The sequence below is a fragment of the Neoarius graeffei genome, chromosome 16 (genome assembly GCF_027579695.1).
Source record: "Neoarius graeffei isolate fNeoGra1 chromosome 16, fNeoGra1.pri, whole genome shotgun sequence".
NCBI classification, from domain to species: Eukaryota; Metazoa; Chordata; class Actinopteri; order Siluriformes; family Ariidae; genus Neoarius; species Neoarius graeffei.
Window position 1 is genome coordinate 12956246 of NC_083584.1, and position 27066 is coordinate 12983311.

Genomic DNA, 27066 nt, shown 5'->3' on the forward strand with positions numbered 1-27066 from the left:
TTTTCACACATGCGCATATTTAATTTCCGCATTATTACTATCGCAAATGATAGTAATAATGATAGGAAATGATATCAAAACTTTATTACTATCAAAGGAAATTATAGTAATAAAGTTTTTGCTACTATTGCACGGTCGCAGAAACTGCCGTGTGACCGCAAGTGGGGCTGCACCGGTGCTAACACGCTTCTCTCTAGTAAGCAGAGTTGTGACGTGTGAACGCTGCGCAAAATTTACCCCGGTGTAAGATATATCGCAACAAAATACATCGGTGCAGCATCGATGCAAATATGTGCCGTGTGAACACCCTGTATGTGTCAGCCCTGTGATGACCTGGCGACTTGTCCAGGGTGAACCCCGCCTTTCGCCCGTAGTCAGCTGGGATAGGCTCCAGCTTGCCTGCGACCCTGTAGAACAGGATAAAGCAGCTAGAGATAATGAGATGAGATGAGATTATTCCCAGTGTATTAAAAATTTGTCTCCAAAAGTCCGATAGTTGTGGACAGGACCAGAACATATGGGTGTGGTTAGCGGGTGATTCTTTGCATCTGTTGCAGGTGTCATCGGTATTTGAGTAAATTTTTGCCAGTCGGGCACGAGTGTAGTGTGCTCTAAAGAGAACCTTGCATTGCAGTAAGCCATGCCTGGCACAGTGTGGCACAGTGTGGACAAAAGCAAGACACCGGTCCCGTTGGTCCTCGGGGACGCCAATTTCCCGTTCCCAAGTCTGTCTCAGACTGGCTGTCGGGTCGGAGTTAAGAAAACCAGTGGAGCTGTACAACACGGAGAAGGATCTAAAGCAAGCAAAGAGTCAGTTGGAGATGAAACTTGTACAGTAAATCTGATGGGGATTTTTAATTATACGGTATTTCCACGCAACTTTACGAAAAGATGTCTAATGCTACGTTCACACTGCAAGGCTTAATGCTCAATTCCGATTTTTTTGTGAAATCCGATTTTTTTGTGAGGTCGTTCACATTAACAAATATATGCGACTTGTATGTGATCCTCAGTATGAACGAAAAGCGACCTAAAAGTGTTCCGCATGCGCATTGCAGGATACGACGACGTCACACGCAGTGAGCATGGCCAGTGTTTACGGAAGTAAAACCACCCGGTTGCGGTATGACCCATCCAATCTAGCTTGAATAGCTGCATCCCCCCAAATGGAAATCAGCTCCCTAACCTCTGCGTCCTTCCATTGAGAAGATTCAGAACCTTCACAGCCCGAAGCGTCCCTCGCATTGATGTCATGCGCGCGCAGGGGCGCAGATACGTTTTTTGAACTGGGGGGGGGGACAAAAAACTGGGGGGGACAAAGCTGCCAGCAAACCAACCCCAACCCCGATATGCCTGTCAGACTTGTTGTGGGTTACCATAGCAACCAAGCTCGAGCTCGCAACCTGTGCAGTCTGCGCAGCTCAACCAACCGAATATCAGTCTTTGTTTTGTTTTATGTGAGTTGTTGCAACTATGTATACACTGCCGTGCACCTCAATAAACCGAATGGTAATTAGTCTTTTGATTTTTCCGTGAGGTTTGCCTTATGCAAAGAAAGACAGCATAGACGTTTTTTCCTCCCTATAAGTGGGGGGGACCGAGCGAGGTGAATTTAAATCTGGGTGGGACGAGTCCCCCCCTCTATCTGCGCCCGTGATTATGCGCCATGTTGTTGTAACTTTTTTTGAGAGACCCGCCGCCTACTTCAGCGCAGAATAGTGACGTTTGTGGCTTGTTGATGACGTGTAAGTCGGATGAACGCGACCTGGCGGTTCAGACTGAAGTCGCATATGAAAAGAGCGGATAGGAATCGGAATTAGGACCACATATCCAAACGGCCTGGGTCGGATTTGAAAAAATCGGATCTGTGTCGTTCATATTGTCAATAAAAGATCGGATACAGGTCACATATGCGTGAAGAGATCGGATTTGAGTCACTTCAGCCTGCAGTGTGAACGTAGCCTAAGTCGCTAAACACATTCCAAACTGTTATTTAATCCGAAACTGATGTTGACAAATCAGTGTGTCGGACAATAACTTGAACAGTAATGCCTTTAGTTCATTATTAAATACTTTGCTATGATTTACCATCAGTAGAACAATTTACTCGTTAATCATTTTCCACGTGAGTGAACACTTTTTTGCAGCAAGGTTTTTTTTTGTTTGTTTGTTTGTTTTTTTTAAACTTGATGGAAAGTGTTTCAGCATCTGTACTGGCTCCGATTTAACAGATCAGTGCACGTCTAATGCAGTGTGTTGAAAGTACTGTACACTGTTGAGCTTTCGCATAAGCTTAGTTCACAAATCTAAATAATCCGACACTGTGTGCTAAGTGAGCATTAAGATGCTGGACTGAATAGACTGAAGCATTGATTCAGCGCTCATGTGTCAGCTCTGTGAGAGCATGTTGACAGAGTAAATTGTGTGTGTGTGTGTGTCTCGCTGTGAGTGCTGGTGGGCAGGCATTTCTTTCTTAAAGAAAGAAGAAAGAAGAAACAGCCTTTATTTATCACATGCACACTTCAAGCACAGTGAAATTCATCCTCTGCATTTAACCCATCTGAAGCGGTGAACACACGCACACACTCAGAGCAGTGGGCAGCCACACTACAGCGCCCGGGGAGCAGTCAGGGGTTCGGTACCTTGCTCAAGGGCACCTCAGCCCAAGGCCACCCCACGTCAACCTAACTGCATGTCTTTGGATTGTGGGGGAAACCGGAGCACCCGGAGGAAACCCACGCAGACACGTGCAAACTCCGCACAGAAAGACCCTCGCCGGCTGCTGGGTTCGAACCCGGAACCTTCTTGCTGTGAGGCGACAGCGCTAACCACTACGCCACCGTGCCGTCCAAAGTCAGACTTAAACGATCAAATACCAGTTTAAGTCTGACTTTTTAGTGCAAAAATTCCCCGCGAATTCAGGGCGGTGTTGCAGTTATATCCAATCACCGCAACTTTCCCGCAAATTTGACCAATCATTGGTGTCGTCTTGAGGTGACGTCGACAAACTACCTTCCGCCTTACTTCCGTGTATACGTTCAAGAGAAGCAGCATGTCTGAGTCAGTGTTTTATATAGGCTTAAATTCTGCTACTGAAAGTGTGTGATGTTTACAGTGAAGGACTGTACGCACTTTACATTATTTTTTTACTTAATACAAGAAATTAATGGATGCCAACATTTTTGCCAAAATGGTATTTTATTTTCCATTGTTTAGGCAGCTTCAGCATCATACTGTGAGATTCTGTTCAAATTGTTTTTTTCTTCTATGAAGCCTGAGCCATTTACTTTATTAGTTTATAATTATTGTTTAATTTAGTCTTCAGGAGAGACTGCCTGCACACAGTACTAGTATTAATAGTTTTTTTTCTTACATGAAAGCTGAGGCATTTATATTATATTTTAAGGTAACTTCATGTTGTGCTGTGAGGTTCTCTGCACTTTAACTTTTGAACCAACAGGTGCATTTGGATAAGTAAAGCCGATTTTTCTGCATTTTTGTAGTCCTGGTAATCTTTTATATTGGTAAAGTTGTTTATAGGACCATTTCTCAGTGTCTTTGTTTTTTTAATCAACAGTTTTTCGGTAATAACTTAATATTTAACATATCACTCAATTTTAATCACAAAAAGAGAAAATTGCAACAATTTCTCGCAAATTTCACTTCCTCCCGCAATGTAATCGCAACAAAAAACTAAGCACCGCAACTTTCATCGCAATTTTTGGAAACCCCCCCGCAACATCAGACATTTTAGCCCGCAACAATCACAAAAAAGGCCCGCGGAATCCTGGGGGGACTGGTATTTTAACTAATTACAGCAAGGAAAGGGTTAATTTCTGTTTTTACTTCGCCCTGAATATTTAGGCGATATCTGAATTAATCTATTTACAGGACTGTGTACAAGTCTTAAACACTCTATTTTTTTTTTTGCACAAACTTTATCAATTTATTTTATGACCTCTACATTATGGAGTCAGTACAAACACGCTTTAGATGTCCAAATACTAGTTTTCCAGCACAAAATTAAATATTACAGAAAAATGTTTGGATGTCGGTAAAGAAAGCAGCATATTACAAAAGAGAGAGCACTTTTTACTTTTCAGACAGAAAACACTGAAGGCTGCTGCTGCAAAATGAAGAAGTACAAATTGTAAATAAAAACGGAATGCAATGATGTGGAAGTTTCAAAATTCCATATTTTATTCAGAATAGAACATAGATGACATATCAAATGTTTAAACTGAGAAAACGTATCATTTAAAGAGAAAAATTAGGTGATTTTAAATTTCATGACAACAACACATCTCAAAAAAGTTGGGACAAGACCATGTTTACCACTGTGAGACATCCCCTTTTCTCTTTACAACAGTCTGTAAACGTCTGGGGACTGAGGAGACAAGTTGCTCAAGTTTAGGGATAGGAATGTTAACCCGTTCTTGTCTAATGTAGGATTCTAGTTGCTCAACTGTCTTAGGTCTTTTTTGTCGTATCTTCCGTTTTATGATGCGCCAAATGTTTTCTATGGGTGAAAGATCTGGACTGCAGGCTGGCCAGTTCAGTACCTGGACCCTTCTTCTACGCAGCCATGATGCTGTAATTGATGCAGTATGTGGTTTGGCATTGTCATGTTGGAAAACGCAAGGTCTTCCCTGAAAGAGACGTCGTCTGGATGGGAGCATATGTTGCTCTAGAACCTGGATATACCTTTCAGCATTGATGGTGTCTTTCCAGATGTGTAAGCTGCCCATGCCACACGCACTAATGCAACCCCATACCATCAGAGATGCAGGCTTCTGAACTGAGCACTGATAACAACTCGGGTCGTCCTTCTCCTCTTTAGTCCGAATGACACGGCGTCCCTGATTTCCATAAAGAACTTCAAATTTTGATTCGTCTGACCACAGAACAGTTTTCCACTTTGCCACAGTCCATTTTAAATGAGCCTTGGCCCAGAGAAGACGTCTGCGCTTCTGGATCATGTTTAGATACGGCTTCTTCTTTGAACTATAGAGTTTTAGCTGGCAACGGCGGATGGCACGGTGAATTGTGTTCACAGATAATGTTCTCTGGAAATATTCCTGAGCCCATTTTGTGATTTCCAATACAGAAACATGCCTGTATGTGATGCAGTGCCGTCTAAAGGCCCGAAGATCACGGGCACCCAGTATGGTTTTCCGGCCTTGACCCTTACGCACAGAGATTCTTCCAGATTCTCTGAATCTTTTGATGATATTATGCACTGTAGATGATGATATGTTCAAACTCTTTGCAATTTTACACTGTCGAACTCCTTTCTGATATTGCTCCACTATTTGTCGGCGCAGAATTAGGGGGATTGGTGATCCTCTTCCCATCTTTACTTCTGAGAGCCGCTGCCACTCCAAGATGCTCTTTTTATACCCAGTCATGTTAATGACCTATTGCCAATTGACCTAATGAGTTGCAGTTTGGTCCTCCAGCTGTTCCTTTTTTGTACCTTTAACTTTTCCAGCCTCTTATTGCCCCTGTCCCAACTTTTTTGAGATGTGTTGCTGTCATGAAATTTCAAATGAGCCAATATTTGGCATGAAATTTCAAAATGTCTCACTTTCGACATTTGATATGTTGTCTATGTTCTATTGTGAATACAATATCAGTTTTTGAGATTTGTAAATTATTGCATTCTGTTTTTATTTTATTTATGTACTTTGTCCCAACTTTTTTGGAATTGGGGTTGTATTTAAATAGGGTCATCTCACAAATATTTGACTTTATTTCATTTATTACTGTTCACTGCTCTCTACGGTAATTTTTTTTTTTTAATGTACAAACGTTTAATTTCATTATTTTAAGGCGTTTTTGCTCTGCAGCGTTCCTTTGCCTGTGCCTAAGGCTGTTCCACAGTACTGTATATAGTAAAACAACTCAAGTTTACACGTGTAGATATTCAGCAACCCCATTTTCATCACTGTGGTGCCAGCCGGTCAAGGTTCAGGGTCACATCAAACCGTTTTAAAAAGCCTACCACGACAGCTCTTATTTTAAATACAGCCTGAACCTGAGGTCATAAAGCATGTAGATGGGTTGAGCAGGTGATGAGCAAGAATCACGGTGACTTTAATGACTGTCGTATAAATAACTTGCCATGATTTCATGGTTCTTGGGTCCGTTGTTGGTAGAAAGTTTTTCCCCCAGAGATGCCAGCATTTATTCAAGATTCAAGATGTTTGTCATATACACAATAACAGACACAGCGGTTTATTATTCATCTCATCTCTAGCCGCTTTATCCTATTCTACAGGGTCGCAGGCAAGCTGGAGCCTATCCCAGCTAGCTACGGGCGAAAGGCGGGGTACACCCTGGACAAGTCGCCAGGTCATCACAGGGCTGACACATAGACACAGACAACCATTCACACTCACACCTACGGTCAATTTAGAGTCACCAGTTAACCTAACCTGCATGTCTTTGGACTGTGGGGGAAACCGGAGCACCCGGAGGAAACCCACGCGGACACGGGGAGAACATGCAAACTCCACACAGAAAGGCCCTCGCCGGCCCCGGGGCTCGAACCCGGACCTTCTTGCTGTGAGGCGACAGCACTAACCACTACACCACTGTGCCGCCCTGCGGTTTATTATTGGGTAATGAAATTCTTATTTTGCAACTGCCCGATCAAACTATGCTTACCAATATAAAAAGAAAAAAAATATATATATATATATATAATATTAAATATTAAATATAAAGTGCATATGGAATGCAAAATATAAAAGTAGAATGAAAAATGAAAACATTTGTAAAAAAATTATGGTTTAGTTGTAGCATTTACATTTAATTTTGTTACAGATATTTCGGAGACATTTGAACTGATAAAACGGCAGACAAACTAAATAAGGGTAAAATTTGGTCGAGTCACTGTAACGGAAAGGATATGAGACAGGGCTGGATAATGTGACACGATCATTAATAGCATGATAAATCGTCAGAATATCATGAATATTGCCATCTTATTTAATTTTGTTTTTTTTTAATAATTACAATTTGTATGGAAGCAGCTGATGTAGTAATAAAATTTTGTATTTAATTTTTAAAATGGAATTTTTTTTATTTAAAAATGTTATACATTTATTATACATTTGTTAATTAATAACATTTATGCTATATATATAATATATATAATTTAAGTACACTCGCCGGCCACTTTAATAGGAATTCTTGATTCTAAGGTTCCTGTTCTTGGCTGCAGGAGTGGAACCCAATGTGCTTTTCTGCTCACCACAGTTGTAAAGAGTGATTTATAGTGTTGCTTGAAAGTTTGTGAACCCTTTCGAATTTTCTATATTTCTGCATAAATATGACCTAAAACATCATCAGATTTTCACACAAGTCCTAAAAGTAGATAAAGAGAACCCAGTTAAACAAATGAGACAAAAATATTAGACTTGGTCATTTATTTATTGAGGAAAATGATCCAATATTACATATCTGTGAGTGGCAAAAGTATGTGAACCTTTGCTTTCAGTATCTGGTGTGACCCCCTTGTGCAGCAATAACTGCAACTAAACGTTTGCGGTAACTGTTGATCAGTCCTGCACACTGGCTTGGAGGAATTTTAGCCCATTCCTCCGTACAGAACAGCTTCAACTCTGGGATGTTGGTGGGTTTCCTCACATGAACTGCTCGCTTCAGGTCCTTCCACAACATTTCCATTGGATTAAGGTCAGGACTTTGACTTGGCCATTCCAAAACATTAACTTTTCTTCTTTAACCATTCTTTGGTAGAACGACTTGCGTGCTTAGGGTCGTTGTCTTGCTGCATGACCCACCTTCTCTTGAGATTCAGTTCATGGACAGATGTCCTGACATTGTCCTTTAGAATTCGCTGGTATAATTCAGAATTCATTGTTCCATCAATGATGGCAAGCCGTCCTGGCCCAGATGCAGCAAAACAGGCCCAAACCATGATACTACCACCACCGTGTTTCACAGATGGGATAAGGTTCTTATGTTGGAATGCAGTGGTTTCCTTTCTCCAAACAAAACACTTCTCGTTTAAACCAAAAAGTTCTATTTTGGTCTCATCCGTCCACAAAACATTTTTCCAATAGCCTTCTGGCTTGTCCACGTGATCTTTAGCAAACTGCAGATGAGCAGCAATGTTCTTTTTGGAGAGCAGTGGCTTTCTCCTTGCAACCCTGCAATGCACACCATTTATTGTTCAGTGTTCTCCTGATGGTGGACTCATGAACATTAACATTAGCCAATGTGAGAGAGGCCTTCAGTTGCTTAGAAGTTACCCTGGGCTCCTTCATGACCTCGACGACTATTACACACTTTGCTCTTGGAGTGATCTTTGTTGGTTGTCCACTCCTGGGCAGGGTAACAATGGTCTTGAATTTCCTCCATTTACAGTCCTGCTCACCATTATTGGCACCCATGAAGTTTAAGTACATAATGTGGAATATCTCCTGAAAAAAATGAATCAAGTGAAACAACTTTTTTCTATAGGGAACTCGTGTTTGATACAAAAGAGCAAATGATAAACAACAATTTAAAACAATAAACAATGAGGGGAAAAATATAAAAATTTAAAGCTTGCTGTGTCACTGATATTGGCACCCTTTGCTGTAAATCAGTATGGAAACACATTATGACTCACCTGTGGTAAATCACAAATGAGAATCACCTGTAATAAATTGTCTGTGCCCATGTGACATGAATTAGCCAATGAATGATGACTTCCATGTTTTAAAAAGCCACCTGTTATTCCCTGTTCCTTTGTCATAATGGTGAAGACAAAGGAGCTGTCTGAGGACATCAGAAGAGCTATTATTAGCATACACAAGACCTCCAAAGGGTATAAGGCCATCTCCAAAGACCTTGGTATCCCTGTTTCAACAGTGCGTAATGTTATTAAGAAGTTTGCCAAGCATGGAACTGTCAAGAACCTCTCTGGACATGGGGGGAAGAGAAAAATTGATGAGAGAAGTCTTCGAAAGTTGGTGTGAATGGTGGAAAAAAACACCACGTCAAACATCCAAAGACCTGAAGGCCAACCTGGAACAGTCTGGGGTCATGATTTCAACAAGTACCATATGCCGCACACTAAACCAAACAGGGCTTTATGGGCAAAGGCCAAGGAAGACGCCATTGCTGAGGAAAAGACATAAAAAGGAATGACTGATCTTTGCCAAAGAGTACCTGGACAAACCGCAATCCTTCTGGGAAAATGTTCTGTTGGCAGATGAAACAAAAATAGAGCTTTTTGACAATGCACACCAACAGTTTGTTTACAGATGGTGCAATGAAGCCTACAAGGAAAAGAACACCCTACCAACAGTTAAGCATGGTGTAGGATCTATAATGCTGTGGGGCTGCTTTGCTGCATCTGGTACTGCAGGCCTTGACCGTATCACCGGAATCATGAAATCAGAGAATTATCAAGATATTTTAGAGGGAAATGTCCTACCCAGTGTAAGAAAACTTGGTTTGAGTCAAAGATCATGGGTCTTTCAGCAAGACAAAGACCCAAAGCACACATCCAAAAGCACGCAGGAATGGTTGAAAAGGGAAAAAATGGACTGTTTTAAAATGATCTCAAGCCAATCAAAAATCTTTGGGGTGAGCTGAAATCTGCCACTGGGGAAAAGAACCCTGCAAACATTCAAGAGCTTGAACAAAATGTAAAGGAAGAGTGGGAGAAAATACCAGCTGAGAAGTGCAAGAAGCTTATAGATGGCTACAAGAAACGTTTGGAGGCTGTCATCACTGCCAAAGGGTGTGCAACCAAATATTAAAGAGGGGTGGCGTTATTGCTGCACATGGTGTTTTTTTTTTCTGTTTCTTCTTTGAAATTACAATATGTAAGTTGAAAAAACAATTTTCTTTGTTAAATTTCGTTGGACCTCCAATTAAAAGATCCTGATGCTATACATTTGGTACATTTCCATTTATTTCTGAAGATATTGTACAGGTTATGCAAAAAATGAAGGGGTGCCAATAATGGTGAGCAGGACTGTATACACAATCTGTCTGACTGTGGATTGGTGGAGTCCAAACTCTTTAGAGATGGTTTTGTAACCTTTTCCAGCCTGATGAGCATCAACAACGCTTTTTCTGAGGTCCTCAGAAATCTCCTTTGTTCGTGCCATGATGCACTTCCACAAACATGTGTTGTGAAGATCAGACTTTGATAGATCCCTGTTCTTTAAATAAAACAGGGTGCCCACTCACACCTGATTGTCGTCCCATTGATTGAAAACACCTGACTCTAATTTCACCTTCAAATTAACTGCTAATCCTAGAGGTTCACATACTTTTGCCACTCACAGATATGTAATATTGGATCATTTTCCTCAAATAAATGAATGACTGAGTATAATATTTTTGTCTCATTTGTTTAACTGGGTTTATCTACTTTTAGGACTTGTGTGAAAATCTGATGTTTTGGGTCATATTTATGCAGAAATATAGAAAATTCTAAAGGGTTCACAAACTTTCAAGCACCACTGTATGAGTTACTATATCCTTCCTGGCAAAAACAAAAGCTCGAACCAGTCTGTCAACTTTCCTCAGAGCTCTCTTATCAATAAGGTGTTTGTTGTATCCACCTACAGAACTGTCGCACACTCACTCGATGTTTTGTTTTTTGTTTTTCGCACCATTCTGGTTACGGAGACGGTGTGTGAAAACCCCAGGAGATCAGCAGTTTCTGAAATACTCAGACCAGTCCGTCTGGCTCAAACCAACACCCATGCTACAGCGAAAGAAAGTCACACACAACTTGAGATCACAATTTTCCCATTCTGATGTTCGAACATTTAACTGACGCTATTGATTCGGATCTGTATGATTCGATGCATCGTGCTGCTGTCGAGCGATCGGCTGATTAGAGAACAGCAGGTGTTCCTAATGGAGCGGCCAGTGAGATGATGCATATCCTGTATTGTAGAAATGCCTAGGGTATTTTTGTCAATGCTCACCCTGAATGCAGGACACCGACTTTAACCTATGACCTGTGAATTCACGAACCTTGATTTTGTGAACAAGTACAAAACGGAAGCGAGGCTGCGGGCTCTGATCAATCGGGTCAGAACACGCTTTTACTCTATTAGCAAACAGAAATGCATCTTCGCTGTCCGTCTTTACAACGTTGGCGCCTTTGCTTGATCCCGAGGTCTCTAACACACACCATTCTAATAAACCTGAATCAATTACTAAACCTTCATGAGTCGCGTTGTTGTTGACGAGAAATCGGTCACTGTAGCTCATCACAGGTCTGATCACTTCCCCGTTTCCTCTAGCCACCTCCTCCTGTGGATATCGATGAACAGACACAACTCCAGATTGCAATGAGCCTCAGCAAGGAGGAAGCCCAAAAGGTACTGCGCCACTAGGAGTGACTGCGTCCTAACCCCGCCTCCCCATGCTCGATCAGCTCGATGTCTCGCTGTCTTGCTCGCATGTCTGTCTTTGTCGCCGATGCCGCATGTGTTGGCTTTTACACGAATGCTACAGGAGCACGCATGTCTCTGTGCTTCACTAACCAGCTTGAGTCACATCTCTCTCTCTCCCTATCCCAGATTATCGGGAAGAGATGGCTTTATCTGTCGATTTGCTTTTACCCATATCGTACACGCATGACAAAAGGCCTCGTGTATGTCTTTCGGTTTTCCGATGCCTGGACACACTCTCCAACATGCATGACAAAGAGTCATCAAAGAACGCATCATGTCCTAAGCTAATGGTCTCCTCCATATCTTTTTAAAGAAGCCTCCTCCTGCTGTCACCTTGGACATGGATGAAGAGACGCAGCTCCAGATTGCTCTGAGCCTCAGTAAAGAGGAACATCAGCAGGTATGAGCTCTATGTGGACGTACAGTGAGGGGAAATAAGCATAATTAGCAAAAGCAGAACTTGTCATGTTAGGAGAAAGTGGGGGGGGGGGGGGGGGGGGGAGAGGGTTTGCACGTATGATCTCATCCCAAGAAGACCATACCTACAGTAAAGTACAGAATTGGGAGCATTCTGTAATATGGATATGGAGAAGAATGTGTGGAGAAGAGGGATGTTTCAACATGACCCCAAGCATGCAGCTAAACTAACTCGAGAAGATCTTCCACTTGAATCCCATTGAAAATTTATGAAGGAGTTTAGAAATATGAGTCCACCAGGGAGACCTGTAGAACCTTGGGGAACGGAAGATGATTGGGCAAGAAGAATGGACCGAGATTAAACCACGGTACTACGTTCTGCTTACCGTAGACGTCTCGAAGCTGCCGTTGCCCATGACGGCTTTGCAGCAAAGTACTAATGTTCGTTAATTTGTGGTTTTGGAATATGTTTTTGTTTTTAAACATATCTCCTTTTTTTTATGCATATGAATGCATAATTTTTTTTTTTTTGGTAATCTACAAGCAGAAATTCAAAAGGCATTATTAATTTGAAATGTGATCTTATTTCCCCTCACTCAGAATGGCTAATTCTTTCCGTCCTCTCCACAAACTTCCTCTTTTTGCTAATATATGACTTTTTGTGCATCATCTGTGGACGTTATCCAAAGCAACTTCCAGGTCTGTACAGCGTAAGCCATAAAATTGGCACTTTAACCCATTGTGTCCTTTGCATTCTTGTATCAGAATTAGCGAGCATGTTGTGTGTACGAAGTTCAGAATAATGACTGTACTTGACGTGTCTTTTTATGTCCGTGTGTCTTCTGTGGGTTGCCAGGAGGAGCGAAGTCGCCTGGGAGACGAGTCGTTGCTCAAGAAAGCTCTTGAAGAGAGTAAAAGAGAAATGGAAGCCAAAGCAGGAGGGGTATGAACCAACAACCATGAGCCTTTTACCTTGATTATTGACCCTCTCTCATGACTTTGATATGGTTCTCTAACAGTATCATCCATTAAAATGATGTTTAATGATGTATCCAAGAGCTACTGAATATCTAACCTTCTCTAAAACATTAAAGCACTGGCACCAGTGAAAACGGAGTGGTAAGGAATGACCTATAAAAAAAAAAAAATCCCTTGTCTAAAAGTTCTTTCGTTTCTCCTCGCTGGCAGTCTGCTATGTTGGATCTGATGGATATTTTTGCTCCGGTCTCTGAAGCGCCACCTAGTGCCAACCCCTGGGATCGGTCTGGAGCTGGTGGTCACGCGCAGGCTGTGGGACCACTGAAGGTCGACCCGTGGGATTCTCTGGGTAACGTTGTCCATGTCCTCATTACATCGCATTCTTTAATCCTAATGAAACAATCCAAAAAAAAAACCCCACATCTTATTTACTACTAGGCTTCGATGACCAAATTTTTAAAATGATTGTGTGTGTGTGTGTTTATCACACTTAATGATGACGTTGTTATAGTCATTCAGTTACAGTCTGTTATAGCGTTTGAGTGTTTTCGATCCTGTGTAATGGAAGTTCTGATGAATGTGATGGGGGTTAACAAAAAACCGCCAGCTGAGGTGAAAATGCCTTCAGATGGAGTGCTTGTAACAGCCGTACACAATTTTTCTTTCCTAATTAGTTCATTCGTTGGCTACAGATTAAAAATGTTTACTGTAGCAGGGCTGATTTTTCAAAAACTTTTACTTTAGTAGTACTGATTGTTCATAAATGCTTATTTCAGTAGTACTGATTTAGCTGTACTGAATGTTCATAAATGTTTACTTTAGTACTAATTTTTCATAATTTTATTTCAGTACTGATTGTTCCTAAATGTTTAGTAGTACTGATTTTGAATAAGCTTATTTAGCAGTACTGATTTTTCCTAAATGTTTAGTGGCACTGATTCTTCAGAATCTTATTTCGCAGTACTGATCGTTCATAAATCGGTGCCACTAAAGTAAACATTTATGAACGATCAGTACTGCGAAATAAGATTATGAAAAAAAATCAGTACTACTGAAATAAGCATTTCTGAACAATCAGTACTACTAAATAAGCTTATGAACAATCAGTACCACCGAACATTTATGAACAATCCTGTTATTAAAAATCAGTACCACTAAACATTTATGAACAATCAACACTGCTAAATAAGATTTCATAAATCAGTACTACTAAACGATTATGAACAAAATCAGTACCACTAAGGTAAAAATTTATGAACAATTAGTACTGCGAAATAAGATTCTGAAGAATCAGTACACTAAACATTTATGAATGATCAGTACTACAAAATAAGATTATGAAAAATCAGTACTACTGAAATAAGCATTTATGAACAGTCAGTACTACTAAATAAGCTTATGAGGAATCAGTACCACTAAACATGAACAATCCTCTTATTAAAAATCAGTACTGCTAAATAAGATTTTAAATAAATCAGTACTACTAAACAATTATGAACAATCAGTACTGAAATAAGATTATGAAAAATGTTTACTTTAGTGGCACCGCTTTTTCATAATCTTATTTCAGTACTGATTCTTCATAATCATTTAGTAGTACTGATTTTTAATAAGAGGATTGTTCATGTTTAGTGGTACTGATTCCTCATAAGCTTATTTAGTAGTACTGATTTGTTCAAAAATGCTTATTTCAGTAGTACTGATTTTTCATAATCTTATTTTGTAGTACTGATCATTCATAAATGTTTACTTTAGTGGTACTGATTCTTCAGAATCTTATTTCGCAGTACTAATTGTTCATAAATTTTTACCTTAGTGGTACTGATTTTGTTCATAATCGTTTAGTAGTACTGATTTATGAAATCTTATTTAGCAGTGTTGATTGTTCATAATGTTTGATTTTTAATAAGAGGATTGTTCATATGTTCGGTGGTACTGATTCTTCATAAGCTTATTTAGTAGTACTGATTGTTCAGAAATGCTTATTTCAGTAGTACTGATTTTTTTTCATAATCTTATTTCGCAGTACTGATCGTTCATAAATGTTTACTTTAGTGGTACTAATTCTTCAGAATCGTATTTGGCTGTACTGAATGTTCACAAATGTTTAGCAGTACTGACTTCACAAACATTTACTTTAATAGTCCTGATTATTCACATATGCTTAAGCCCGGTGCACACGGGCGACTTCTCGTCGCAAGCGTATCGCGATTATCTGCGACCGGTGGGCGATTTGAGGAGGGAGATGCAAGTCACGTGGAAATCACATGACTACTTCGTGGGCGGGGATTGGCTTAGCCTTTGGAGGTGATCGCTTCGTTATCGCAAGGAGATGCACATGCGGTGATATCTCTGCAACAAGTCAGTGACTGGCTTTTTTTTTTTTTTTTTTAAATCGCAGAATATCGGGCATGTTTGATACCTGCGATCTGTCGCAAGCAACAACAACAACAAAAAAAATCGCCATCACAAATATCCACGCACAAAGCAATTTTTCATGTCAAAAAGTTGCACGACCAAGCGACGGAAAATTGCCCGTGTGCGCCGGGCTATACTTTAGCAGTGCTGATTTGCTAAAGTAAATGTTTACAGTTCATAAAAAAATTAGTTGAGCAGTAATAATTGCTCATAAACTTTATACTTGGCAGTACTGAAGTTCAGAAACACAGTCAATAACGTTTAAGGTTTCACTGTGAACAAGGGGTGTGCCCGTTGATTTTTACCTTGGACGGAGGCTCTTCTTTTTCTTCTTGCCGTTGCCAAACACTTACGGAATCTTGTTAACAGATCAGTCGATTTTCTACAAATTAACCCAGGGTTAACCACTTTAACCAGTCCCTTTATTTAATCATTCTCAATAAATAAACTTCAAGTAATGCTTTTATGTCGGAGCATGTGAACAAAGACATAAGCCTTTGTGACAGTGGAAATAATTAACAGTTGATCTACCAGGATAAAACAGATCCATTTTATATATATTAGTGCTGTCAAGCAATTAAAATATTTAATCGCGATTAATGTCGCGACTGTCATAGTTAACTCGCGATTAATCACAATTTAATCGCACATTTTTGTCACATGAAAAACCATTGTAATTCTCTTATCAGCATAAAAAAGTGAATGGGCTTGCTTTATACCAATGTGTTTTTTTTTTTTTTAATTGCAGAGCATAACACGTCTTGTCACAGCCACTGACATCCATAACTTCCATATTAGATGAGAAAACCAAGGGATGAAAAATAAAGTGCATATCATTGTGAAAATAAAAATTTTTTTTATTTTACTCTTCATTAGTTTATTTTGAAGAGAAGTATTTGCCATAAAAGAAGAAAAAACAGATAAAAATAAAAACATTCATCATACGTTCAAAAACGTTCATCATAGTGTGGCACTGTATTATCTAATTCTCACTGCTTATAACTCTACACCCCCCCGGTGGAGATGAGCTGGGAAACTGAAGACTGAAGGAACAGTATTGAAAAGTATTTTTCCAGTCTCGCCTGTGAAAGCTAATCCCATGTGATCTCGTTTGGACGGTAAACCTGTTGGTACAGTTAAATGCAGCACATGAATGAGGCATCTTTATTCGCGGCTACTGTCTAGACGCTATACCAGAGACGGCTGAAGAATCTCCACTTTGCCACATCCAATATGGCGGCGAGGATGTTTATATGTCTATGCCTTTCTCCATCACTCACACGTACTCTTATTGAAGCAGCGCGCGACAAGCCTCAACAGGAACTACGGGTGACTCGCAGGGCCAAATTAGAATTTGCGTTAACGGCACTATTTTTTTAAATCGCGTTAAATTGAGATCGCGTTAACTTTGACAGCACTTTTATTTATATATTAGTGCTGTCAAAAATGTCACATTATTAACGCGTTAACTTGACTCAATTTTAACGGCGATAATTTTTTTATCGCGAGATTAACGCTCTGTGACATGATGCCACGCCCCGCACAGCCAGAGTCCTCTGCCCTCCCCCGAAGAGCCACGGTGCTCGGCTTAGGTTTCGTTTTCCCATCGGCGGCTCCAGCCCCACTTTGCAGTGGCTGTGACAAGACGTGTTATGCTCTGCAATAAAAAAAAAAAAAAAACATTGGTACAACCAGTGTTCGAACTATGCCGATATTTTCGGGGGGTCCCTTTTTTTTTCCCTGGGGGGGGTGCTTGCGCTTGTCTCAGAGCGCGGATCTCCATCGTGCGCTCACTTCGGATATGCAAATGCTTCCCGTTACACACGATTGCTATGTCAATAAACATCATTTTGCCAATATTTCAGAGACCCCCCAACATTTCCCAAATCATGTTTTCAAGGGATCTCATGTCTGTTTCAGGGGATCTCGGATCCCCCGAGTACCCCCGTAGTTCGAACGGTGAGCAAGCCCATTCACTTTTTTATGCTGATAAGAGAATTACAATGTTTTTTCATGTGACAAAAATGTGCGATTAAATTGCGATTAATCGCGAGTTAACTATGACAGTCGCGACATTAATCGCGATTAAATATTTTAATCGCTTGACAGCACTAATATATATTATTGGCCAAATGTTATAAAAATCCATGATCTAAATGACGTCCCTTTCAATAATCCCCAATAAACTTTTTAAACAACAATGTGAATAAGGTGTGATGGGTTGTACTTCTGATCCTCGATTTGAGGACTAGGGTGCTGTTATTAAACCGAGCATCTTTCAGAAACCACAAGACTACTCTAAGTGTATTACAGGACAATATTTTCAAACAGAACCAAGCTCCTCAACTCGAGGTACTGGAAGCTCCTGGGCAGCACCTTCCAGTCTTCGCTCTCAGCCCTGGGACCATCGGTCACGTCCTCCTGACCCATGGGAAGCTCCTCAGAATGCCCCCAGTCCTGTTCCCTCGAATCAGACATGGATCTCAGCTGCTGGTATAAACATGTCATTTCATTAACCAAAATGAATACATCAAGAGTTGCATCATACTGTATGGATGTGCATGCCCTTGTTTGAGCAGCCACAGGAATAGATCTCTTCTCTCCTTTGACAACAGACAGAAAAGGGTCCGCTATCCCAGTCAAAGGCTCGTCACCACGGCCTGGGAGTCCCATGGGTAATAATATTAGCCCTTAATAAAGCACTAATTAGTTAATTTCTATCTTTTCGTATTGAGTTTTAGTATTGTAAACCATATTGCCATTTTTGTTAGATGGAGATCGTTTTGATGACGCCATGGATGGAGGCCAGGTGAACATTAATGGCCGTAGTGAGGGAAGTCCAGAGTTGTTTGACTTCTCTCGTTTGGGAGAGAGTTTAGCAGAGCCAGTGCCTCGGACCTGTCACACTCCGGAAGCCTTCCTGGGCCCCACAGCGGCCTCGCTCGTCAACCTCGACTCCTTGATCCCACAGAACCATGCTCCTAAAAACTTAAACCCGTTTTTAACAGGTGAGACCACGATGGATGTTTCACAACACGCTAAAAGATTTTAAAATGTTTCTGCAATAAAACTGAAATTATAGATGTTTCCATTTAAGGAACTGCTTTACCTTTTAACGCTTAACCGTTGGTGATTTAGTTCATGGCTGTGTTTCACACTGGCGCTTCATGTTCTCACTTTCAACTCGCGCCACTGACTTTATTTTGAAGCAGAGAATAAACACGCACTTCTCTTGTCTTTACACCGTCTCTGCCGATCATCTTTAAACGTTTTCATCGTCACTTCGCTGAATAGAGCAGAGTGGGTAAATCTATGAACGTCTGTGAATAAAAATAAAATTTAAATTAGTTCAGGGTTTCCGCGGAGTCTTAAAAAGTCTAAAATTTGATAATCCTAATTTAAGGCCTTAAAAAGTCTAAAATACGAGCATATTTTGCATTGTAGGTCTTAAATGTAATTTTGTGAAGTCTTAAATCCTTACGTCCATTTACCCCATTCGCTTTTTTTGTTAAATGCGTTGGTGATATTCATAATTAGGCCATGTACACACGTAGCCGGGTATTTTTAAAACCGAACATTCCCCCCCCCCCCGTTTATAAAAATGTTTTATCCACACCACCTCGTCTTCGAAAAAAATCCCTTCCACACATAACCGAACATCTGCGTTTTCAATCACATTCATAAGCATTCCAAACCTGTAGATGGCATTATTTCCCCAAATCCTACCCCCTAATCACATCAGAATAGCCCTCTGTTGGCGTCACTTCCGCCTAAACATAAAACATGGCGCCAAGCTCGTTCGTCTGGACAGACTCGGAGACAGAATTGCTTCTAAACACAATTTTGGAGTATAAACTTCAAAAGACGCAAGAAAACGTTGATTGGGAATCTTATCAGTAGTTGGGCTTCTAAAATTAAACATGTAAATAGCACCTGCACAATAATTAACGCTTTCAAGGCACTACTCCGATCCATTACTCTTTGTCCATGCTTAATCTGGCTTCTGCAGTAAACAAAGGTCGCACGTTTGACGTCAGGGCAGATTTGTTGTCATTTTTTTGGCGCAGATTGTGACGTTCTAAAACGCAAAACTCCGGTTATCTCTGTCTACACGAAAAGGCATACATGGAGTTTTCAAAAATCTTCACTTTGCCCGGAGTTTTTTTAAATATTCGTTTTTGATGTGTTTTCATGTGGATGACAGGCCAAAACGTAGAAAAATATCTTCGATTTAGCAGATACCCGGCTACGTGTGGACGGGGTCTTAGGCTACGTTCACACTGCAGGCTGAAGTGACTCAAATCCGATCTTTTCGCCCATATGTGACCTGTATCCGATCTTTTATTGACAATATGAACGACACAGATCCGATTTTTTCAAATCCGACCCAGGCCGTTTGGATATGTGGTCCTAATTCCGATTCCTATCCGCTCTTTATGCGACTTCAGTCTGAACCGCCAGGTCGCATTCATCCGACTTACACGTCATCAACAAGCCACAAACGTCACTATTCTGCGCTGAAGTAGGCGGCGGGTCTCTCAAAAAAAGTTACAACAACATGGCGCATAATCACGGGCGCAGATAGAGGGGGGGACTCGTCCCACCCAGATTTAAATTCACCTCGCTCAGTCCCCCCCACTTATAGGGAGGAAAAACCGTCTATGCTGTCTTTCTTTGCATAAGGCAAACCTCACGGAAAAATCAAAAGACTAATTACCATTCGGTTTATTGAGGTGCACAGCAGTGTATACATAGTTGCAACAACTCGCATAAAACAAAACAAAGACTGATATTCAGTTGGTTGAGCTGCGCAGACTGCACAGGTTGCGAGCTCGAGCTTGGTTGCTATGGTAACCCACAACAAGTTTGACAGGCATATTGGGGTTGGGGTTGGTTTGCTGGCAGCTTTGTCCCCCCCAGTTTTTTGTCCCCCCCAGTTCAAAAAACGTATCTGCGCCCCTGCGCATGACATCAATGCGAGGGACGCTTCGGGCTGTGAAGGTTCTGAATCTTCTCAATGGAAGGACGCAGAGGTTAGGGAGCTGATTTCCATTTGGGGGGATGCAGCTATTCAAGCTAGATTGGATGGGTCATACCGCAACCGGGCGGTTTTACTTCCGTAAACACTGGCCATGCTCACTGCGTGTGACGTCGTCGTATCCCGCAGTGCGCATGCGGAACACTTTTAGGTCGCTTTTCGTTCATACTGAGGATCACATACAAGTCGCATATATTTGTTAATGTGAACGACCTCACAAAAAAATCGGATTTCACAAAAAAAAATCGGAATTGAGCATTAAGCCTTGCAGTGTGAACGTAGCGTTTGTCATATAGGCTAGGCCTACTTAGTGTCAGTAGGCTACGCTGCAAACTACAAATGAGACACTGGAATCCGGCGTCTAGCCCGGTTGGCATGGTGATGCACAGGGCATGGCACGCGCGCATTTAGACAGTATAGCCTAAAAGAAGTGAGGGAGATCATCACGGTTTGTAGCAAAATGGGCAAATGCAAGTTTAACGACTGCTGGCTTGAACGCAATGATTTCGTAGACTGGTTAAAACGTCTACCGAACAATCCGTTTGAGGCGTACTGCACATTGTGCAAAAGAACACTCAAACTCAGCACCCTGGGTGTAAAGGCACCGGAGTCGCACGCGAAAGCGGAGAAGCACCAGGCTGCCCATAAAAGTCTGCAACAATCACATGCCATCACTCAATTTTGTTCACCGTTGTCAGGTCCAAGCACGTCTCGAGACAGTGCATCAGCTAACTCCGTGTGAACTGTAACGCTACAACACACAAACCGTACGGAATCGAACGCCTCATCCTCAAGTGATTTGCGGGATGTCTTTGGCTCCACTGCAACTTAGTTCCTCATTAATGCAAGAGCGCACCCTAGCGATGTAATGAGTTCATTGGTGAATGATAATAAATTTTATTTTGAAAGTAATTCAGGCTCTCCCAGTTTTCTTTTTTTTTTGTGTGGCATAAGTCTTAAATTTAACCTGTTATGGTCTTAAAAAGTCTTAAATTGAACTTGTTCAAGCCTGCAGAAACCCTGAAGTTCATCACTTAAGTAAAAGCAAAATGAAGTGATCATGAGCTGCATTCAGCTATATAATTTGCATACATGCACGTGATTGGATACGTCTCAACAGATGGTTTGTTTAAAATGGCAAAGGTTTTGCTTAAAAAAAAATTGTTAAACTATGGAGTAATTAATTTTTTTTCCCCTATGGTGATCAGTTCTGTTACAACATTTTTGTTTGATAAACTGAAAAACTTGGTTGGGTCTGCATCTGGACCCCTGATGTACACCACTGAAACACCTGTCCATTCGCCAAGACGTACTATCCATATCAAGATTCTGCTTGATCTGGATGACTGAAAACCATAAAGAACTCCTGTTATGTTGGATATTCATGATGTCAGAATATTGGCCAAACGCAGGGAGCCATGAAAAGACTGGAACATTCACTTGATGCATCATTTATTCCACCCTTTACGCATCTGTCTTGCTTTTATCCGTGCACCGACTTTTTATACTTCAAACATCACGTGAATTATTCTGTCCACATTCTGTCAGGGATGGGTAGGAGACGGCTGTAAGTGCAGAAGTAGTTTCGTTAGGAAAAGAGGCAAGATCATAAACGTGGAACAAGCAAAGGGTCAGGCGAGGCACAAACGGAGCATCAAAGGCACAGACAAAAATGGAAACGCGCATCAGGAAACCAGGAATTCGACACAGGAAAATAAGCCTCGGTGATGTGTACAAATGTAACGCGATACTTCGCACTGAGGTGCGTGTTAATAACGTCTTTATTTCGGCACGCTGATGCGTCTTAAAGGAACAGTCCACCGTACTTCCATAATGAAATATGCTCTTATCTGAATTGAGACGAGCTGCTCCGTACCTCTCCGAGCTTTGCGCGACCTCCCAGTCAGTCAGACGCGCTGTCACTCCTGTTAGCAATGTAGCTAGGCTCAGTATGGCCAATGGTATTTTTTGGGGCTGTAGTTAGATGCGACCAAACTCTTCCGCGTTTTTCCTGTTTACATAGGTTTATATGACCAGTGACATGAAACAAGTTCAGTTACACAAATTGAAACGTAGAGATTTTCTATGCTATGGAAAGTGCGCACTATAATGACAGGCGTACTAACACCTTCTGGGCGCTTCAGCAGCGCATTGATATCTAAGCTCCGTATCAATGCGCTGTCGAAGCACGCAGAAGGTGTTAGTACGCCTGTCATTATAGTGCGCACTTTCCATAGCATAGAAAATCTCTACGTTTCAATTTGTGTAACTGAACTTGTTTCATATCACTGCTCATATAAACCTATGTAAACAGGAAAAACGCGGAAGAGTTTGGTCGCATCTAACTACAGCCCCAAAAAATACCATTGGCCATACTGAGCCTAGCTACATTGCTAACAGGAGTGACAGCGCGTCTGACTGACTGGGAGGTCGCGCAAAGCTCGGAGAGGTACGGAGCAGCTCGTCTCAATTCAGATGAGAGCATATTTCATTATGGAAGTACGGTGGACTGTTCCTTTAATCCCGTGCAGGTGTGCCTCGTTAACAGCGAATGTGCGAGAGTCTGCTCTGCGTGCACCCTAGAGTCCTTCTGGTGCGCGTGCCGAAGCGTGCAGGTCTGACGCATTCACTGGATACGAGCAATCGCACATTCTGATTGGCTACTCTACTACTAACTAGGCCAGACCTGGGCATTGTACGGCCCGCGGGCCACATCCGGCCCTTTGGTTCATTCTGACCGGCCCACGTAAGGTTAATTAGAAATTACAAAATAAACGTATTTTCTAATTTTACCTCATGCATGGACTGAATGTGTATTGGTTTTATTTTGAAGTTGTGTTCAACAAAAACGCAATGCGCGCGACATGAACATGACATGAAATCCCACGAAACCTAATCCCGCAATAACTACTTCCGTAATTTGTCCAGACCAACCACAAACTTGTACGCCATCCTTCAAACGGTCCAGCCATCACATAGTGTGACGTCACCAGCAAGCGCCGGAGCCGATCTCCGGTGAAAAACACCAAATGAGGTGATTAAACTACAAATGTGGGCATCATTATTATAATATGATGTATCTTGCTTGATATTTGGAGTAGAAAGACAATATTGTGATGTCTTTATTGTGTTTTGGGGTGAATGTGACTGAAAAAAAAATGGTACAAACATTCACATTTTGTTAACCATTGTTTTGGGAAATTTGATTGAATAAATGACATTTTTTGTAAGGCAACCTCGTTTTTTCCACACTCTTACCAGTCTTAGCAGCTTGTAAAGACAATGTTATTTACTGCTTTATATAAAGAAATAGAATTAATATTATGCAGAATTAGTTCAGCCTTTTGGTCCGGCCCTTCACAAAATTTTCTGTTTCTCATGTGGCCCCATGGAAAAAATAATTGCCCACCCCTGAACTAGGCTATCAGCTCGTATACCACGAGTCTAGAAAAACAAAACGGTGGAGCGTGTTACTGAACCAGCTGAGGATGAAATAAAAACTCTACTCTAAAACAGAACCCCCCAAAAACACGAATAAAAGTATTTGATGGCAAGAACATATATAATTTTTTTTAAATTATTATAGCATTTTCACAAATTGCTACCGTCATTTTGCTGGTTTGTTTAGATTCTAAGCAGAAATGATTTTCTCAGACGTTTTGTATAAAGTTTTTATTTATTGAATCTGCAAAAAATAAAAATGCGCCGTTTCCCAAAATCCAGTGAATGTGGGTAGAATAAAGCAATTACTCCACTCAATCTCGTCGTACATGGATTATATCCACTCGTGTACGACGAGATTTCATGGAATAACTGTTAAATGGAAATCGCAACTCTTTTTTGGTCCTGATCATGAAATTATGGACTGCAACTCTGAAATAACACTTGATTTGAGCAAGAAGCGGTGCTGAAATCACATTTTACTTCACAGTTGCATGGAAACCCTGATGACGCTTCTCATTCTTTGCTCCCTTTAGGTGTGAGCGCTCCTGCCACAAATCCATTCCAAGCCGATCAGCCGCGGCTCACGCTCAACCAGATGCGTCCGAGCTCCACGTCCCCCGTTCCCAACTCGCTACAATACAGCACCTCTCTGCCTGCGAGTAATCAGCCTTTGTCCTTATCCAGCTCCTTCACCCAGCCTTCAGAGGGACACGTTAACGTGCCCGGGAACCTGCCTCAGCCGCTGCTCCCCCTCTCGTCCGCATCCGCACATGGCCAGCCGGATCAGAGTCAGAACCCGTTCCTCTGAGGGTTGGCGTGAGCAGAGCTCCATGTGGCCTGAATGTAAGCTTACTGGCCTGAGTAACAATGCTTATAACGGAGTGACGAATTAACCGCAGACTTGGATCTAAACTGGAACGTAGTCCGATTTAAAGACACTACTGTTTTATACTGGCTAACTATTTTCACAACTCTTTGCTATTGCTACTTATCCTCTTATATCCATCAGCACTACAGAACCAATGTGTCTTTTATAGTCATATAAGCAATCAGCTATTTTTTTTTTTTTTTTAAATAAGGGATCATGATCTAATTTCAGACCAGATTTCAACCAGGAACTTTTACAACACGTTACAGCTTCACTGATCTCTACGGAAGCCGAGAGAGGCCCTTCATATAATCCTTTTTTTTTATTCACCTTGTTATCCCGAGATAACGACATAATTAATTCAGGATCTCGAGAAAACAAAACCGTTATTTCGAGATCTCGAGGAAACAAAACAATTATTTCATGATCTCGAGTAAACAGCTGAGAAATGGTTCATTCAGATGCGCCAAGAGACTTGCTGACTTCGGGGCTATTTCTCATTCTGTATAGACGCAACTTTGGTCAGAATGTCTGGAATAATCGATCACCTAATAAGGCGATATTTTGATCAGGGGTTGACACAGGGAGAGATTGCATTAAGTCTTTTAATAAGGGATGATGTTCTCCTCTGGGACCCCCCTCTCTCTCTCTCTCTCTCAAGGCATCGTAAAAAGCCATTTCTGCTCTGTTACATGTCTGCCAATTTCGAAGTCTTCGTTGTCTGACCCACAGGGGGCGCAGCTCTGCTAGAAATCTCAGCTGTTTTCTCGAGATCTCGGATTAGTTGTGTTGTTTTCTCGACATCCTGAATTATGTCGTTATCTCGGGATAACAAGGTGAATAAAAAAAAAAGATTATATGAAGGGCCTCTTGCGGCTTTCATAGATCTCCCTAGACCCGCTTTAGTCATCTTTCCTTTAGTGTCCCAGACACCCTGATGACTTCCTGTTCCACTTTCCTTCTGTATTATTCATTCTGGATGATATGATATGATATGATGTATCGATGAGCGGAATAGCATGGAAGCTAGCCAACAGCCCCATCCCAATAATGAAGCTCACTCAGGCGAGATATGTCTAATCGGCGTGCCAGATATATAACGCCAAACCAAAACCTGTTTTTGTTTTCTCCCTTTTTTTTCTTTTTTGAACCATTGTTGAAATTGGCTGCTAAATGAACACACTTTGTGAAATTTACTCTGGAGTGAAAACATACTAACAGTGTGTGTGTGTGTGTGTGAATAAGAGACTGTTATGAAATGAAATACAAAACATTTCTCATCAAATATAGGAATGAAAATGCAACTTGCTCTCAGTTAAGGTATGATGATTTTTTTCTTTGTGGTTGTGCTTCATGAGTTTCATCACTCTCACTCACTCACTTCATGCATCAGTAGCTAGAATATACATTTTTAAATATTTAGACAATAAAAAGGGCAGCTTTTTATAACCCAGAACTAATTCAGGAGTTTTCACACTTGCCCTGAATGCTCATATCTCTACCAAGGATTAATTCTGTTCATGTAACGCAATATCTGCATTTGTATTCGGATTTAAACCCAAAATGGTCATGACCTAAATCAGATTTTTTTTTTTTTTTAAATTAAATGTGTAGAAGTGTCAGCAGTGTGTGTGTTCTGGATCTGACAGTTCAGTCTTGACTAGAGATGCACAGAGGTTTGTTCTAATCAGGGCTTTGAACCGGTTCAAGGAACGAAAACCGGGAACTTTTCTATTTCACATGGAACAGAAACGAAACCAGAAACTTTATTATTTTTTATGTTCCGGAACAGAAACGCTTATTAAAAATAATGGTAACCGGTTAATACCGGTTTTTATTTCGTTCCTCAAAGTTTCCGTAGCCTACAAATAAAAAAGTCATTCTTCTCCTGCGCAAGTTTCTATGACCCGCTGGGGTTCACTTCCTGTGTGACGTTCGCTGACTGAATGGAGAGAGCGGGAGGGTGGACTGCTATCACGTCTCCACATCTTAAATAAGAGGTAAATATTGCAGTCTATCGTTATTCAAAAACGTCAATTTCAAACACGATATCAATATATTTGTCCACGTTAATGAGAGGCTCGCGAACATTAAATGATGTTAACCTCTGTTAGCCTATCAGTGCATAGGGCCTGACTAGCCTTTGGTAACCCACTAAACGAATTCTCTTTCATTTTTGGCACTTTTTCTGTTTGTGTAGATGGGAAGACATACTGAGAATCCAAATCGCCAACATTGGAAATAATAATTGTTTTGAATTATTTCTTGTCTTATTTAATGAAGGTTGTAATAGAATTAGCCTACATTTGGCTTAAGCTGGATGAGACAGAGACATAATTTTATAGCCATTTGTTAAACAGCTGACAGGGAACGTAATTAACCGTTCCGGGAACGAAATTTTTTTGTTCTAACCGGTTCGGGAACGTCTATTTAATGGTGGAACTCAAAACCGGAAACGTTAAAAT

General features: G+C 41.0%; 1 protein-coding gene across 5 annotated transcripts in view; it reads left to right on the forward strand.

Annotated features, from left to right (window-relative positions):
- Positions 1-25265, forward strand: part of epn3a (epsin 3a) — a 95252-nt gene extending 69987 nt beyond the window's left edge. For 3 of the 5 annotated variants that reach the window (XM_060942514.1, XM_060942515.1, XM_060942513.1), the window contains exons 4-11: positions 11286-11363; positions 11752-11838; positions 12712-12798; positions 13044-13182; positions 17583-17744; positions 17867-17926; positions 18023-18259; positions 24267-25265. In XM_060942514.1, the coding sequence (XP_060798497.1) occupies positions 11286-11363; positions 11752-11838; positions 12712-12798; positions 13044-13182; positions 17583-17744; positions 17867-17926; positions 18023-18259; positions 24267-24541 (1125 nt within the window). In that variant the 3' untranslated portion in view covers positions 24542-25265. The remainder of the gene's footprint in view (positions 1-11285; positions 11364-11751; positions 11839-12711; positions 12799-13043; positions 13183-17582; positions 17745-17866; positions 17927-18022; positions 18260-24266) is intronic. The other 2 variants (XM_060942516.1, XM_060942517.1) reach the window with 2 other exon arrangements.
- Positions 25266-27066: the final 1801 nt, after the last annotated feature.